The sequence below is a fragment of the Pithys albifrons genome, chromosome 22 (genome assembly GCF_047495875.1).
Source record: "Pithys albifrons albifrons isolate INPA30051 chromosome 22, PitAlb_v1, whole genome shotgun sequence".
Lineage (NCBI taxonomy): Eukaryota > Metazoa > Chordata > Aves > Passeriformes > Thamnophilidae > Pithys > Pithys albifrons.
The window spans coordinates 6,610,150-6,624,734 of record NC_092479.1 but is presented as its reverse complement, the minus strand read 5'-3'; the positions used below and the strand labels follow the sequence as shown (position 1 = coordinate 6,624,734).

Sequence of the window (14,585 nt, the reverse complement as noted above, 5' to 3'; positions counted from 1 at the left end):
ACACATCTGGGCTGAGGAGGGTCAGTGTGGAACAGAGAATTAACATCACTCTCCCCCACCCCCAGCAGCAAGGGCCTGCACTTCACTTTCCCACCAAGGGTTTCTGAGGCAACAGGATAAACCCAAACCTGTGTTTGCAGGGGATTCAGGAATTTCAGGCAGCCAAGAAACGAAAGCAAGCCCAGCAGCCCAGGATGTTATTCCTGGAACTGAAGGCTATAATCAGAGATCCAAAGGGATGCCATTCCTACAGCTCCCTGTAGAGCTTGCAGGAGGAGAGGAGATCCCAGCAGGCTCCAAAGCAGAGCAGGAGCTAAAAAGAAGTGAGATTGCCTGGCTGAGAACTTCTCTCAGCACTGACTGGAAGAGAGCTCAGAAATAGGACATCCCACCTGCACATGGGGATGGTGCTTGAGGAGAAATCAATGGCAACAAACCCCCACTTGGGCTGGGAATTCCTCAGGGAGCAGCTGAGGCCACAGCACCAGGAGCTGAGGGACAACAGGGAGGGTCTCACCACAGCAGGACCCTCAGGGTGTGGTGACACAGGCCAAGGGGGGGAAGCTGCTCCACGGCTCAGGCTCAGGGACCACCAGGCAGATCCACAGTGACAAGGCAGGACCAGCATCCAGGTGGGAAAAACCCACCCAAGGAGCTCAAATGGAGTGTGGGTGGAGGTGCCAGGCAAAGCTGGGCAGGGTCATTGCAGCCTGTCAGTGCCCTGAGAGCCCTGACTTGGGGGGAGATCAGGATCCTGGAGGGTATCAGCCCTTCTCCTGTACCAAGTGGCCCCAGCTGAGCAGGGGAGGGTGTGGAGCTCCCTCTGCAGCTGTGGCACACATGGCTGAAGGAGGCTCTGCCCTCCCTGCAGTGCCCACGAGTCACAGCCCAGCTCTGATGTCCCTCATGGCCAGGCTGAGACCTCATTGTCCCCAGAACTGTCTGGGCTCTGGTTTCTGGGCACTGAAAGGAGAGTTGGTGACTGGTGGGCTGGGAGTGGGAGCCTGACCCTTTTGTCTGGAAAACAAACCCAAACACAATTCAGTGACACATGTTGGGTGTCTGCACAGCCTGAGCTCTCCCAAGAAGCTCAAGAGCTCCAGTTTGTGCTGAGGTCAAAGCACTTCTTTTCCTGGCCCTTCCCAATTACTGAAGCTGATTCTTTCCCCCAATTAGAAAGCAGCCAACCTAAGAAATTCCAGAAACCATGAGAAACAGAGTCTTTGAAATGCAGAATTCAGCACTGAGCTGGGGTTAACTGCAGACTGGTATCAAACTTCAAGGGCAGCAGCTCACTGAAGTTGTTGGGCCCGTGTGATGCCACAGCACCAGGGCACAGTGGCAGAACCTGAGAAGGCAGGAGGTGACAGAAGCATCTCCCCTGTCAGATGCCAGTTCTGCATCCACAAATGCTCCCCCTTACTTGGTGCCCCTGGCCCCTTCCCAAGTGCTGTCAGGACATGCAGGTGGTCCTCCCAACCCCGTGGAGAACAGGCACCTTGGAAGCACTCCCTGCTTTCCCTTCCTCCTCCTTCCCCCTGAGCTGCACCACCACCCTGTGCCATCTGCCTCCCTGACTCATCACAGCCTGGGTGGCTTTTCTTCTTGTCAGCAGGAAATGCTTCCCAGCTCACTCAGCAGAGCTAAAGCTCCTGCTGGAGGGTTCCTGTGATGCAGCCCCGGGGATTTGAGGCAGAGAGGAAAGCTCAGCACTTAGTGAAGCTCAACCAGTGAGGGCAATGCTTGGGTTATGTCCTCTGGGATGGACAATGCCTGGTGCTGCTGAAGGTGGATTTAATCTCATCACAGCAGCACTTCCACGTGTCTCCTTTGCCTTTTCTTACATTTCTGGTCACACAGAGAAAGGAACTGCAAGGGAAGGAGACTCCATGTGGAGATGGGACAGGGTTGTGCTGCACAGCTGGGTGTTTCCTTCCAAGGCACGTGCAGGGCCACAGGCTGGTGGGCAAACTGCCCTCCCACATGCTGGCAGAGCCAGGATTATTGCACTCCCACACCCTCTGCCTCTGCTCCTTGTGCAACTGGAACTCCCTGGCCCTGGGTCCTGGGAAGTGGATGCTGACAGCTCTGACCCACCTGGCAGTGCCCGTCTCTTAGACTGGGCCGTGTCAGTGCCATGGGGTTGGCACAGGGCAGAACCACCTGTGTTTGGTTTAAAACTCCACAGATTGGCTCAGCCTGTCCTCACAGGTGCTGTCAGGGACATCCCTGCCCTGGAAAGAGCTGCACCCAAAAGCAGTGCAGGGACCCCTGACCTGATCAGGGGGAACAAAGTCCACTTCAAGTCTGGGGTTGAACAGTCTTTGGCAAAGGGGTGGGGGGAAAAAGGAGCTTCTGCACTGCTGTCATTGCAGTCACTGTTGCTTTCCATCCCAGGGGAAATCCAGTACCAGATATCCATAATTATTAGATATCACTCTAGAATTGATGGCAGCTTTATCACCTTTACCTGTGGGGAAACCCTGCTGTGCTCCTGTTCTTACATTCACCAGGGTCTGTAAAAAGAGGGAAAAAGTTTTTTTTCTGCCTCAGAGTGGTCTGGCAGATTCCTGTGCTTTCCAATCTGGTTTGTGTTTTAGGGAGACTGATAAGGAGGAAGGAAGGAGGCAAAGAGCACACGGATTTGGGAGCTGACAGCCTCTGTCTGCAGACAAGTCAGCAGCACTTCCAGCTCAGGAGAGCTTGGCAAGCCACAATGGAAATGTGCTCCCTCCAGAGTGGTGTGGAGTGAGGAGGAGGAGCCACAGGGAAAACCTCAGGCCCTGGAGCCAAATTGCAGCTCCTGCCACTTGGGCTCCTGTGCCAGGAAGTGCTTCAGGCTGGGCAGCTGTGCAAGGCCCTGGCACCCCCAGCCCTGGCTGCCTCCCCCTGCCCCCAGCCCAGTTTCTTCCCTGGCATGGACCAGGCACCTCTCAGCCGTGCAGGGCAGCTTGGCTGGTGAGGGATGGGATGGAGCATCCCACAGAGAGCTCAGCTGTGCCCACACTGCCCACACAGCCTGGCAGGGCACGGGCACAGCATCAGCTCCTTCCATGCTGAGGCAAAGGCTCCTGGCGGGCAGGGAAGGGTTAACATTGCCCAGATGATGGCACAGAGCAGAACATTCCTGCAGGGAAGTAGTCTGGGATATGGAGGTGTTCTCAAAGTCAAGGGAAACCCCTTCACTCACTCAGGTTCTTGGAATTTTTCAGGGATGGGATGTGCAAACTGACACTGCAAAGGTGTCAAAGTGGGACCTGGAGAAGTAAATTCCTCTGAGACCCTGCAGGTCTGCCCTGCCCTTGGGCAAGAACCAGTTCCCCTCCACACTCTGCTTTTACAGCACTGGGGGCTGAGGCTTTGAAATTCGTAGCACAACTGACAACTCCTGGAGGTTTTTGGGAGAGGGGAGGGACAGCAAAAATACAAAATGCATTCATAGTACATCCAAAAAAAGCAAAATGCATCCATAGTACAGCCACCGACAGGAATACACGCCCAGCATCCTGCCTGGAATGTGGTTGGAGGTGACAGGGCAGCCAGCAGGACCTTGGGCTGTTCTGCCACCAACATCTGCAGTGCAGGGATGCCTCAAGAGGTCAGCATTGTATCAGCAGGAAACTCCTTTCAAACCACTCACTACAGGTTTCTGAACAGAACATCCTTGGAAGTCAATTGTCCAAGACTTTCTAAGGCCATTTTCCCTAGAGCAGCAAGGAAGAGCAGCCTCCCAGCTGAAGAGCTGGGATGTCACAGAAGCACCTCCTCACTGCCCAGCTCACTGTCAGGCCACACACCACCAGCTGGAGGAGTTAATTCCTTGACCTCTTGCTCATCATCATGACCCACCTCAGCCTGTCTGAGCCATCTGACCTTCCCTGTCTCCCCTGCAAAGCCATTCCCAGGAAAAGCTCTGCCCAAGTCAACCAAAGCTCTGAAATCCCTCCCAGGGAGAGGCAGCCACTTCCAGAGGAGGCTCAGGAGGTCTTGGCCCATGGGTCCAGAACCTTCCAAGCACTCAGGAGCCCACTGGGTCTGTTTGGGTGCTTTGGCAGTGGCTCCAAAGCAGGTAGTGCAGGCACAGGGCAGTGCCCTCCGTGATGCCCAGAGCCAGCACCAGGCAGGGATGGCAAAGCTGCTGGAGAAGTTACAAATGTGGCTGAGGGGACAGGAAAAGGCAGGGACTCTGACTCAGGCTCTAACTCAGCTCTCCTCATCTAAGGTTGCTTTGATGTTTGCTCCTCCCTGATCACTAAAAGGAAGGTGGGAATGCTCTGGAGCTCAGTGTGTTCATCTCCCACATCCAGGCAACTTTAAGCTTGGATTTTGCTGAGCCTGAGTCAGGACATCTCCAGGCCCTGTGTTGTGGCAATAGAAGAATAGAACAACGGAATTTTTTGAGAGGGGGGATATTTTCCCTCTTTTTAACTTGTTCCAGCTGTACATACTGTCCTGGCCACGCTCCTGGAGTGAGCACTGACAACTGTTTCCTAGCTGAGATTCTCAGACAGGGATGAGCCAAGTCACACTCACACACTCACACACACAGAGGAGACACACAAGGCACTAAAAATAACCCCCTAATTGAACTGCTGTCGGAAAGGGCTGAGGATGCAGCATCATTCCACAGCCATTTCCTGCCCAGGGACTGGCTCTGCTGCTCTCCAAGGCAGGAGGATGCTCTCCAAAGCCTGGGGGGAGGGAGGATCTCAGCACCATTCCCTCTGCATGGGGGTAGGGAGGTGCTGGCCTTGAGAGCCACACAGAGTGGGGTGCATGGGAAGGGTGATCCCACATCACCTGGGATGTGCCAGCCCTGGGCAGGGCCCTCCTGCTGCTTGGCTGGCTGAGGGGAGGGCAGTGCCAGCAGTGCCACAGCTGGCAGAGGGCAGAGGGCCAGGGGAAGCTGCACAGCTGGTGCAGCAGAGCCTGCAGACACAGCTCTGCATCCAGAGCTCTCTGACTGGGGCTGCTTCCTCTGCACCACTCAGAGCAGCTGGGATGTCATCCCTGGAATCAAGGGGAGCTTCTCAGGCCTTCACATGCTCCTTGGTACAAAGGCTTTGACTTTCCACCAAGAAATCAGGGGTTGACTTTCTCTGCTTTAACACAAACGCAGCTTTCCTGCTGCTCACAGTGATTTGTTCCCTCTCTCCTCCTGCACAGCTGTTTGTTCCCAAATATTAACACTCCTGGGAGACCTGCATGTGCTGTTCCTTTCCCCTGTCATTTTTTTACTAGGAAACAGCCTTTCCACCTGCTCCATGAAATAATTAAAATGGACTTGATGCAGCTTCTTCTCCAGCTTCACGTGGCTTGACTTGCATCCCAAAAGCAGGAATTGTGTTTAATGTGCTCTGACAGGGGCATTGTGGATAAAAGTGGGTCAGTCCAGTGCTGACACCCCGAAGCTCCTTCACTTTAGAGCACTTGTGCTTTAAGCTCTTCCAGAGTCACAGACCTAAAACTGCAGGTTTGGGACGGAGCCACCCAGCCTGAAGCACCTCCCTCCTCTACAAGGTTTGGGATGTTTGGGCAGGTTTTAACTCCTTGGGCTCTGTTAGTGGGACACAGCTGGCTCAGGGTTGTTGCCATTGCCTGGGCATTGCCCTCCTTTGGCCTCAGAGTGGCACTAAGATCCTCACCCACAGAGCTGCCCAGAACTGACCCTGCTCCCAGAACGGGGCAGTGCTCTTGGACTGAGCCATTCACAGCCTCAAATTTCACACCAGGCTTCAGAGTCTCTGCCAAACCTGCAGCAACAAGGTCATACATGGCCAGAACCCTCCTCAGGAGTCTCACCACAAAATCCTCAGCTACCCAAAAAGAAAAATGAGGCATCTGGAGGGCAGGACCTTTGTGAGTTCTCCTCTTCCTTTGAGGAAGGGGTTTCCAACCTCACCCTTCTCATGCAGTGTCAGGGAAACAAACACAGGAGCCTTGAGGGCACCAGGAGCACCCAGAGGGACAGGAGGGAGCAGCATCTTACCATGTGATAGTTAATCATTTCCTGCAGGCTGTCACCGAATTTGTCCAGGCACTCCTGCAAAAAGAGGTGAAGAGAACTGGCAGTGAAGAGAACTGGCAGTGAAGAGAAGCAGCTGCCCCTCACTCCCAGGGGTTCCAGGGTGGGAGGGACTCCCATTCAGCCTCTGAAGAGCCACTCTGAGTCTGGCAAGGAGGCATTGGAGAGCAGCCTGATGTGCAGCCATAGGCTGCCTGTCCTTTCCACTTTAGTGCTGCATTAACCTGTCAGCTCTGCTTGCTTGGGCTGGTTCCCCCTGTTTGCTCCACCACTGATGCTCACTGACCTGGATTCCAACAACTCTGCCAGCACTGGGCTTCTGAAAAGTCCAGATCTGCCTGCAGACAATGAAGCTCCCCCTGACCTTTCAGCTTTGCACCATCAGATGGTCTTGATGTTCCTCCAAAAATAAAACCTCATAACAAATGGCTGTTCAAGCAGCATAAGGGGCTTGGATATGTGAACCATTCACAGCAGTTGGACATTTCCCAGCCCTCCCTGTGCCCAAGGCTCCATCCCAGGGGCTGGATGTCCATCCCAGGAGTTGGCTGCTCCACTCCAGGGGTTGGATGCTCCATCCCACGGGCTGGATGCTCCATCCAAGGAGTTGGATGCTCCATCCCAGGGGCTGGATGCTTCATGTCAGGGACTGGATACTCCATCCCAGGGGTTGGATGTCCATACCAGGGGTTGGATGCTTCATCCCAAGGGTTGGATGCCCCATCCCAGGGGTTGGCTGCTCCATCCCAGGAGTTGGCTGCTCCATCCCAGGAGCTGGATGTCCATCCCAGGGGTTGGATGCCCATCCCAGGGGTTGGATGTCCATCCCAAGGGTTGGATGTTCATCCCAAGGGTTGGATGCTCCATCCCAAGGGTTGCATGATCCATCCCAGGGGGTGGCTGCTCCACTCCAGGGGTTGGATGTCCATCCCAGGGGCTGGATGTCCCTCCCAAGGGTTAGATGTCCCTCCCAAGGGTTAGATGCCCATCCCAGGGGGTGACTTACCGAGATCATCTCATCCTTCTTGCACTGCTGCGACAGGTCCCGGACGCCGCTGACGAAGTGCTTGTTGGTGGTGATGTAAACTTTGCCAGCTTCAATCATGCCACTGCAGAGCTTCACCAGCTGCACAGGGACAGGCAGCACATGGAGTTACAGCCAGCCTGGCTTTAGGCACCAACCCCACAAGCCCAGACCTTTGGCAGAGATGCCCTTCACGTTCCTGGTGTGGCTGCACTGACAGGCCCTCACTGCACAGGGGGGCAAATCCCACCTCAGGGTGTGTCATGTCATGTCCACATTAAGAGAAGCAGTTCCAGGCTCTCCCCAGAGGACAGAAATCAGGGCAGCCTGTTTATTCCAGTGGGTTTCTCCTCCTCATTCTCTCCTGAGGCACCAGGAGTGCAGTGAAAGGAACCTGATCCCACAGACTGGTCTGGGAGGACCAAGGATTGACTCCTTGGTGCTTGGTGGGAGTGATTAACTGTCCAAATTCTCCTGCTGTTCTCTGGGATTGCTGAGAACAGCTGACTGTCCTGTGTGCTGGTGTGTGCTGCTGTGTACTGGTGGAGACCTGTCCTGTTCTTCCCTTGGAATGAGGAGAAACCAGGACTGAGCAGCCTGATGGGTTTACATCCCATTTTCCTTAAGCCAGGACTGCCTAAGCCATGTCTTGAAAATCTGGGTTCCCTCACATGCAGATTAAACACCATCCAGGTTGTAGATAACTCTGAATTATTCCCACAATTCTGCAGCCCCAGGAAGCTTTGCTGGTGCCCAGGGAGGGATCACAGGATCTAACTCTGGACCTGTGACCTGGCACAAACTTTCTGATGGACCTGGACAGAGCCATGTTTTAGTGATTCCACCAGAGAAATCCCGTGGCATTTGCAGCAGGAGAGGGTGGCTTCCCACTTTGGAATTTGCTGCAGCACAAGGACACGTCTCCAGACAGCCTTTTCTCAGCTCTTGCTGATGGAACAGCTGCAGGGAACATTCCCAGACTTCCTGAGCCACAGCAAACTGCCTTAGCCTGCCTGGAACTGGCTCTGAAACCTGGAGCTTTAGTTCAGCCAGAATTCCTGGCCATGAGCCTATCTCCTTTCAGCCAAAGCTCCTTGTGAGAGGGTCTGTTAAACAATCTGAGGATAAATCCAGAAGCCAAAGGCCCTGTAAGGGGCAAAACCTTGGCATCTTTTGGTTTCCTTGGCTTTTGTTTGTTTTACCTCATCCCTGTTCTAGGCTTCTAAATGAAGTGAAAAACTTCAGCAGCTGACAGCAAACAACTCTTGGAAAGCAAATTTTCCAACCTCAAAATCCAGCAGCATTTTAGGGATAATAATTTAACTAAAAGAAAAAAATGGCTTTAGGAATCTTTCCCTGTCAACCAGCCTCAGGGACAGGCTGGGAATGAGGAGCTCTCACGTTTGGTTTGGGCTGTTTGGGGGGTTTGGAGCTTGTTCTATTTATGCAAATAGAAGACTTGGGTTTATTCTTTATGTAGAATTGCAGAATGAACTTCAGGGCATAAATCCACGTGAATCCACACGTGGTGTGTCTGTGCAAACATCCCCCTCCCAGCCCTCCCTCTCACACCCTCTCCTGTCCCTGCAGTGTGAGCAGACCTGCACATCCCACCCAAACCCAGGGAAGGAAAGCAAACAGCTGCAGGTCCTGTCACATCTGGAGCCCAGATGTGCACCAGGGCTTTGGAGAGCTCCTCTGGAAAGGAAATGCAGCCTGGGCTGCAACGTGGCTGTTTGCAGAGTAACCTCAGGGCAAACCCCATGGCCAGGGCTGTGTCACCAGGAGCTGAGGGCCACCAGCACAACCTCTGGGCAAATCAAAGCTGTGCCACCAGGAGCTGAGGGCCATCAGCCCAACCTCTGGGCAAACCCCATGGCCAGGGCTGTGTCACCAGGAGCTCAGGGCCATCAGCACAACCTCGGGGCAAATCAAGGCTGTGATATCAGGAGCTCAGGGCCATCAGCACAACCTCTGGGCAAACCCCATGGCCAGGGCTGTGTCACCAGGAGTTGAGGGCCACCAGCACAACCTCTGGGCAAATCAAAGCTGTGCCACCAGGAGCTGAGGGCCAACCAGGACAACCTCAGGGCAAACCAAGGCTGTGACATCAGGAGCTGAGGGCCATCAGCCCAACCTCTGGGCAAACCCCATGGCCAGGGCTGTGTCACCAGGAGTTGAGGGCCACCAGCACAACCTCTGGGCAAACCCCATGGCCAGGGCTGTGTCACCAGGAGTTGAGGGCCACCAGCACAACCTCTGGGCAAACCAAGGCTGTGATATCAGGAGCTCAGGGCCATCAGCACAACCTCTGGGTAAACCTCATGGCCAAGGCTGTGTCACCAGGAGCTGAGGGCCAACCAGCACAGTGCCAGCCCCAAGGGGAGCAGTGGGAATGGAGCATGGCATGAACTGAAGGGGATCTCTGGAACAGCAGTGGAGCCCAAACCTTGGGGTGAATCATTTCCACTGCCCTTCACCTCCATTTAAACAGGTGTTCAAGACCAAGCATTTATAAACTGAGTGCTCAGGCACAGGAAAAGGCAGAGAAACAGTCAGGCTTTGCCAACTGGCTGCTCTGTGAGAACCAGTCCTGCCAGCTGGTTGGGTACCACTGCCCAGCATTCCCACCAAGCCCTGGGAAGGCTGCCCTGGGCACCCACCCAGACCCAGGAGGGGAGCTGGGCCATCCAAGGCTGATTTGACTGAATCCATCCAAAGTGTTCCGAGGCAAAGTCCAGCCACACCTGCCCTGCCCCAGGCCTGACAAACCCACTGCTCCCAGTGCCACAGCTCTTGTACTTCCATCCTTGTCCTCCTCACTCCAGGATTGCCCCTGGCACACCAGGTCACCTCCCCACAGGGGCACTGCCAGCAGCAGTGCCAGGATCAGGGCAGTTTTCACCACTCAGCTCCTGCTCACAACCACTTCAAGCAGCTTGATTAGTAAAGGGGTTTTATAGGACACAGCTTTGCCTTGGGCTTGTGGCTTTGACAGAGCCCATTTCTCCAACAGACAGGGCAGTTTTAGCCCTTGCTGGCTTGGGGGGCATCTCACAGATTAAAAAACAAACAGCTCTTCTGGCTCATCTTTTTCATTTCTCTGTTCTCATTTAGAAACAACTCTGCCAATGCCTCTGCCCTTGGGAGGAGTTGGGGAGGAAAAGCCACTTTCCATCACAAACTCACATCCAAACAACCAACTGGATAGAAAGGGCCACCAGCATCAAAGCCAAGTGGCCAGACTGGTCCCTGAGAGGAGCCTCATCAACCCCTCCTGGCACCTGAGAGGAGCCTCATGAATCCCTCCTGGCACCTACAGGAGCCTCATCAACCCCTCCTGGCACCTGAGAGGAGCCTCATGAACCCCTCCTGGCACCTACAGGAGCCTCATCAACCCCTCCTGGCACCTACAGGAGCCTCATCAACCCCTCCTGGCACCTGAGAGGAGCCTCATTAACCCCTCCTGGCATCACTCTGCTCTAAGCTCCCCATCTTACCTTGTCAAGCTTTGCCTCTATCTCCACCACATCTGTTTCCACTTCATCGATGGTTGCCCTGCAATCAAACAGCAGAAAGGGATAATTAACTGATGGCTAATGATGGTTGGGGAAGACTCAGGAGGTGCCAGGTGAGTAAAGACCAGAGGGACAGAGCTGGGAGTGCTGGTGGTGGGCAGGAGGACTCACAGCCCCACTTTGGAGTTTCCTGCTGCCACAGGAACTCAGGAGAAGGCTCACACCTCCTCAGGAATGAATTCCACAGGGCTGGGGAAAGAGATGGAGATCTCTGGATCTCCTGTCAGTGCCACGGGGAAGTTCAGGTGGGCTGGGGCAGAGACCCACAGCAACTGCTGCAGTGGCCTCATTCTGACTCTGCTAATTGGCAGCAGTGCTAATTGACACAGAAATAACCACTGTTCCACCTCAGCCATCAGGCACAAATCCTTGTTCCAGCACCACCAAACCCCTTCCCAGGCTCTGACTGTGCCTCAAGTGCAGCCACACAACAAACTGTGGCCCCTGGACCTCAGGAACCGTCACCAAGCACAAACACAGCTTGGCCCTTCAGTCACTGAACACCACAAGACTCTTTCCCACACGTGGGGCTTTGCTTGGATAGAGATAAATCTGCTCCCTGATCACTGGAGCTGTTTTCTTTCCACGTCACTGGGCAGATGTGACAGTAAGAGCCCTTTAGAATCCAGCTGCAAAGCTCACCAGGCCTCCCCCTCTCCAAGTGAAACATGGACATGACATCAGGCACTTCCAGGAGGCATTCCCAGCCTGAGGCATGTCTGTGGAGTGGCTTTGGGGACAGCAGAGTCCAGCAGTGAGCTCTGCAAAGCTGGGAGGGCTCCCTTGGGAGCTGCTCCCTGCACGGGGGTTTCTCCAGCCACACACCTGGAAATGTGGGCAAACCTCACACCAGCCCCGTGCACCGAGGACACGCAATCCATATTTTATTGCAAGCAGCTTCTGAAGTTTGTGGGCTTGTAATTGGAAAGGTTGGTTCCTGAAATCTTACACTCAGGCTTTCAGAAAATCCAGCCCTGAACATGTGCCAGCTGCAGGAACAGCAGGGGAGAGACGTGACTTGGAGCCACAGGAAGGGATCCTGCTCTCAGCAGAAGGACAGGACACCCCAGAGCAAAGGGACCAGCAAACCCCCTGAGGGAACAGGGAGGGGATGCACCAACTGTGCCTCTTGGTGTCTTCAGTGACAGCCCAGGAATATTGTCCAGCAGACTGAAAGAAGGTGCTGGGTCATCCTCTTTGCTCCAACCCTTAATCATGGAATCACAGAATCAGATGGGTTGGAAGAGACCTCTGAGATCATCGAGTCCAACCCTTGGTCCAACCCCACTGTGATCACCAGATCATGGCACTCAGTGCTACGTCCAGTCTCACCTTAAACACCTCCAGGGATGGTGAGTCCACCCCCTCTCTGGGCAGCCCATTCCAATGCCTGAACACTCTGTAAAGAATTTCTTCCTGATATCCAACCTAAACCTCCCCTGGCAGAGCTCAAGCTGTGCCCTCTTGCTCTCCTGCTAAGAGAAGAGATCAACCCCCACCTGGCTACAACTTCCCTTCAGGGAGTTCTAGACAGTGCTGAGGTCACCTCTGAGCCTCCTCTTCTCCAGGCTGAACACCCCCAGCTCCCTCAGCCTCTCCCCACAGCACTTGTGCTCCAGTCCCTTCTCCAGCCTTGTTGCTCTTCTCAGTTGGGTTGGAAGAGACCTCTGATTATCAAACCCAACCCTTGATCCAATCCCACTGTGATCACCAGCCCAGGGCACTCTGTGCCCTGGGCTGGTGATCACAGTGGGGTTGGATCAAGACATGGTGGATTCTCTGTCCCTGGAGGTGTTTCAGAGGACACTCAGAGCCACATCCAGTCCCTTCTCCAGCCTTGTTGCTCTTCTCACTTGGGTTGGAAGAGACCTCTGAGATCATCAAGTCCAACCCTTGATCCAACCCCACTGTTGGCACTCTGTGCCCTGGGCTGGTGATCACAGAGGGGTTGGATCAAGGCATGGTGGATTCTCTGTCCCTGGAGGTGTTTCAGAGGACACTCAGAGCCACATCCAGTCCCTTCTCCAGCCTTGTTGCTCTTCTCTGGCCCCGCTCCAGCCCCTCAATATCCATCACCTTCTCCCACCCTCTGGGATCAGCCTCCAAGCAGGAATCTAAACCCCCTCACCCTCCCACCACCCAGCCTGGCAATAAAACCCTGCTGCCTGCCAGTGGGAGCCCAGCCCACCCTGCCTGGTGGTGCCCACCCTGCCTGGTGGTGCCCAGGGCTCTGCCCACCATCGATCTTGTCACAGCCCTTTGAAAGCACAGCCAAAAAAAAGACGCCTCTTTCTCCCAAACAATGCCAAGCCCCAGCCCTGCTGCCTCACATGTGGCCGCCCCACACGACTGGCAGCGTGGCTGTGCCAGGGGGCAAAGCTTTGGAGAGAAGAGGAATAATTAAAGAGCTCCTTTCAGGCATTTTTGTTGGTTTTTTTTCCCCCCTCTTGCAGCTATTTTCGTTCCCTGGGTCTGGAAGTTCGTGAGCGTCGCGCTCCGACTGCCAGATTCGATTTTTCCACTCAGTCTCTTCGTGCTTCTGATAGATGGACATAAAAATCATCATAAAAAAAAAGACAAGAAAAAGAGAGCTGGGATTTCTGGGGCTGCTTTTCTTTTCAGGAAAGCAGGAGCAGCCATTGTTGGAGCTGCAGAGGCGAGTGTGGAAGGTCTGGCAGCGTCTCCCCTGCCAGAAGGCAGAGGGAGGATAATTTACTCCCCTTTTTATCATAACACATGGAAAGGAGTTGATATATTTGGACTTTGTGGAGGAGGAAGACATTTTGGGTCTGGTATCTGCTAAAGGGATGAATACAACTGACTGTGGCTGGGAGAGCATAAAATGTGAACTTTATTTATTTGTGGTGGAGGGACTTGATATAAAAGGTTCCAAGTGTTTGATTTCAAGGACAGTAATCTCAGTGACTTATTCGGCTCCAGGAAGCAAAATTGAACATTTATCCATCCCTTTCCAGATCCATGGTGCTTTTCTAGCCCACTGAAATCCTTGGGGAGGTGAATCCTGAGGCTGGGATGTTGTTGGGGGGTAGTGCAGCCACACAGTCACTTTGGACAAGCTGCAAGTGGAAGACAAAAGGACCCCAATCCTCACTCAAACTCCTACCATGTGTCTTTTCCCACACTCCTGGTCCTGTTGGCCAGAGATTTTTCTTTCTGCAGCCCAGCCTTTTGCATCCCTGGGCCTCATTAACACCTAATTTCCCATCCTTCAAGAGTACAGCATGACTGAGAGGCCATCCCTGTGCTCTTGTAGTTCAGAATATCCTTATCCTGCTCACTGATGCAGCTCCAGAGCCCACTGATTCTGCTTCCCTGGAAAAATCAGTTTTCAGTGCAACCCTCTGCAGAACACCAGCACTGGGTGCTCTCTGCCAATTCCATTCCCAAATTGAAATCCACCCACTATTCCCCCAGTGTGTCAGAGATAAAAGGCAAAGCCTTTGGAGTTACACAACGGGCTGGGAACCTGGAATGACTCCTGGGGATGGGTGATGTCACCTCAGCAGTGCTGAGCTCCACTGCTCCAGTCCAGGGAATCCAGCAGCAATGGGCAGGGGCACACATGGTCCCCACCCAACCTCCATGCCATGCCCACAGCACTTGTGCCATCTGACAGGGGCAGAGGAGCCCGGGCAGAGGCAGCAGCTGCTCACAGGGATGCTCAGCTCCCCTGGCTGGGAAACCCAGGGCTGCTGACAGCAGGGAATTGAATCCCTGCAGCCAAAGGGGGAAAAAAATGAAAAAAAAGCCAAGTCCCAAGTGCTGGGCAGTGAGAGCAGTTGCAGTCATGCCCTGGCTGGGTGCCCTTGGTGTTTCCTGGTGCTCTGCTCTTCCTGCTCGGGCTCTGCCAACCCTTGGGCTGCTTCCGACAGGAGGGAGAGAAAACAATCCCCGGCCTCATCTGCTCAAGTGGAGCCCTTCCAGCTGAAGAGTTTCC

The 14,585-nt window shown here is 54.2% G+C and overlaps 1 protein-coding gene across 1 annotated transcript in view; it reads right to left on the bottom strand.

Annotated features, from left to right (window-relative positions):
- ACAP3 (ArfGAP with coiled-coil, ankyrin repeat and PH domains 3) overlaps positions 1 to 14,585 on the bottom strand; it is an 86,453-nt gene that overhangs the window by 39,643 nt on the left and 32,225 nt on the right. The window contains exons 2-4 of the mRNA XM_071575691.1: positions 10,550 to 10,607; positions 7,032 to 7,151; positions 5,990 to 6,043 (exon numbers count right to left, since the gene is read on the bottom strand). Coding sequence (XP_071431792.1) covers positions 5,990 to 6,043; positions 7,032 to 7,151; positions 10,550 to 10,607 — 232 coding nt within the window. The remainder of the gene's footprint in view (positions 1 to 5,989; positions 6,044 to 7,031; positions 7,152 to 10,549; positions 10,608 to 14,585) is intronic.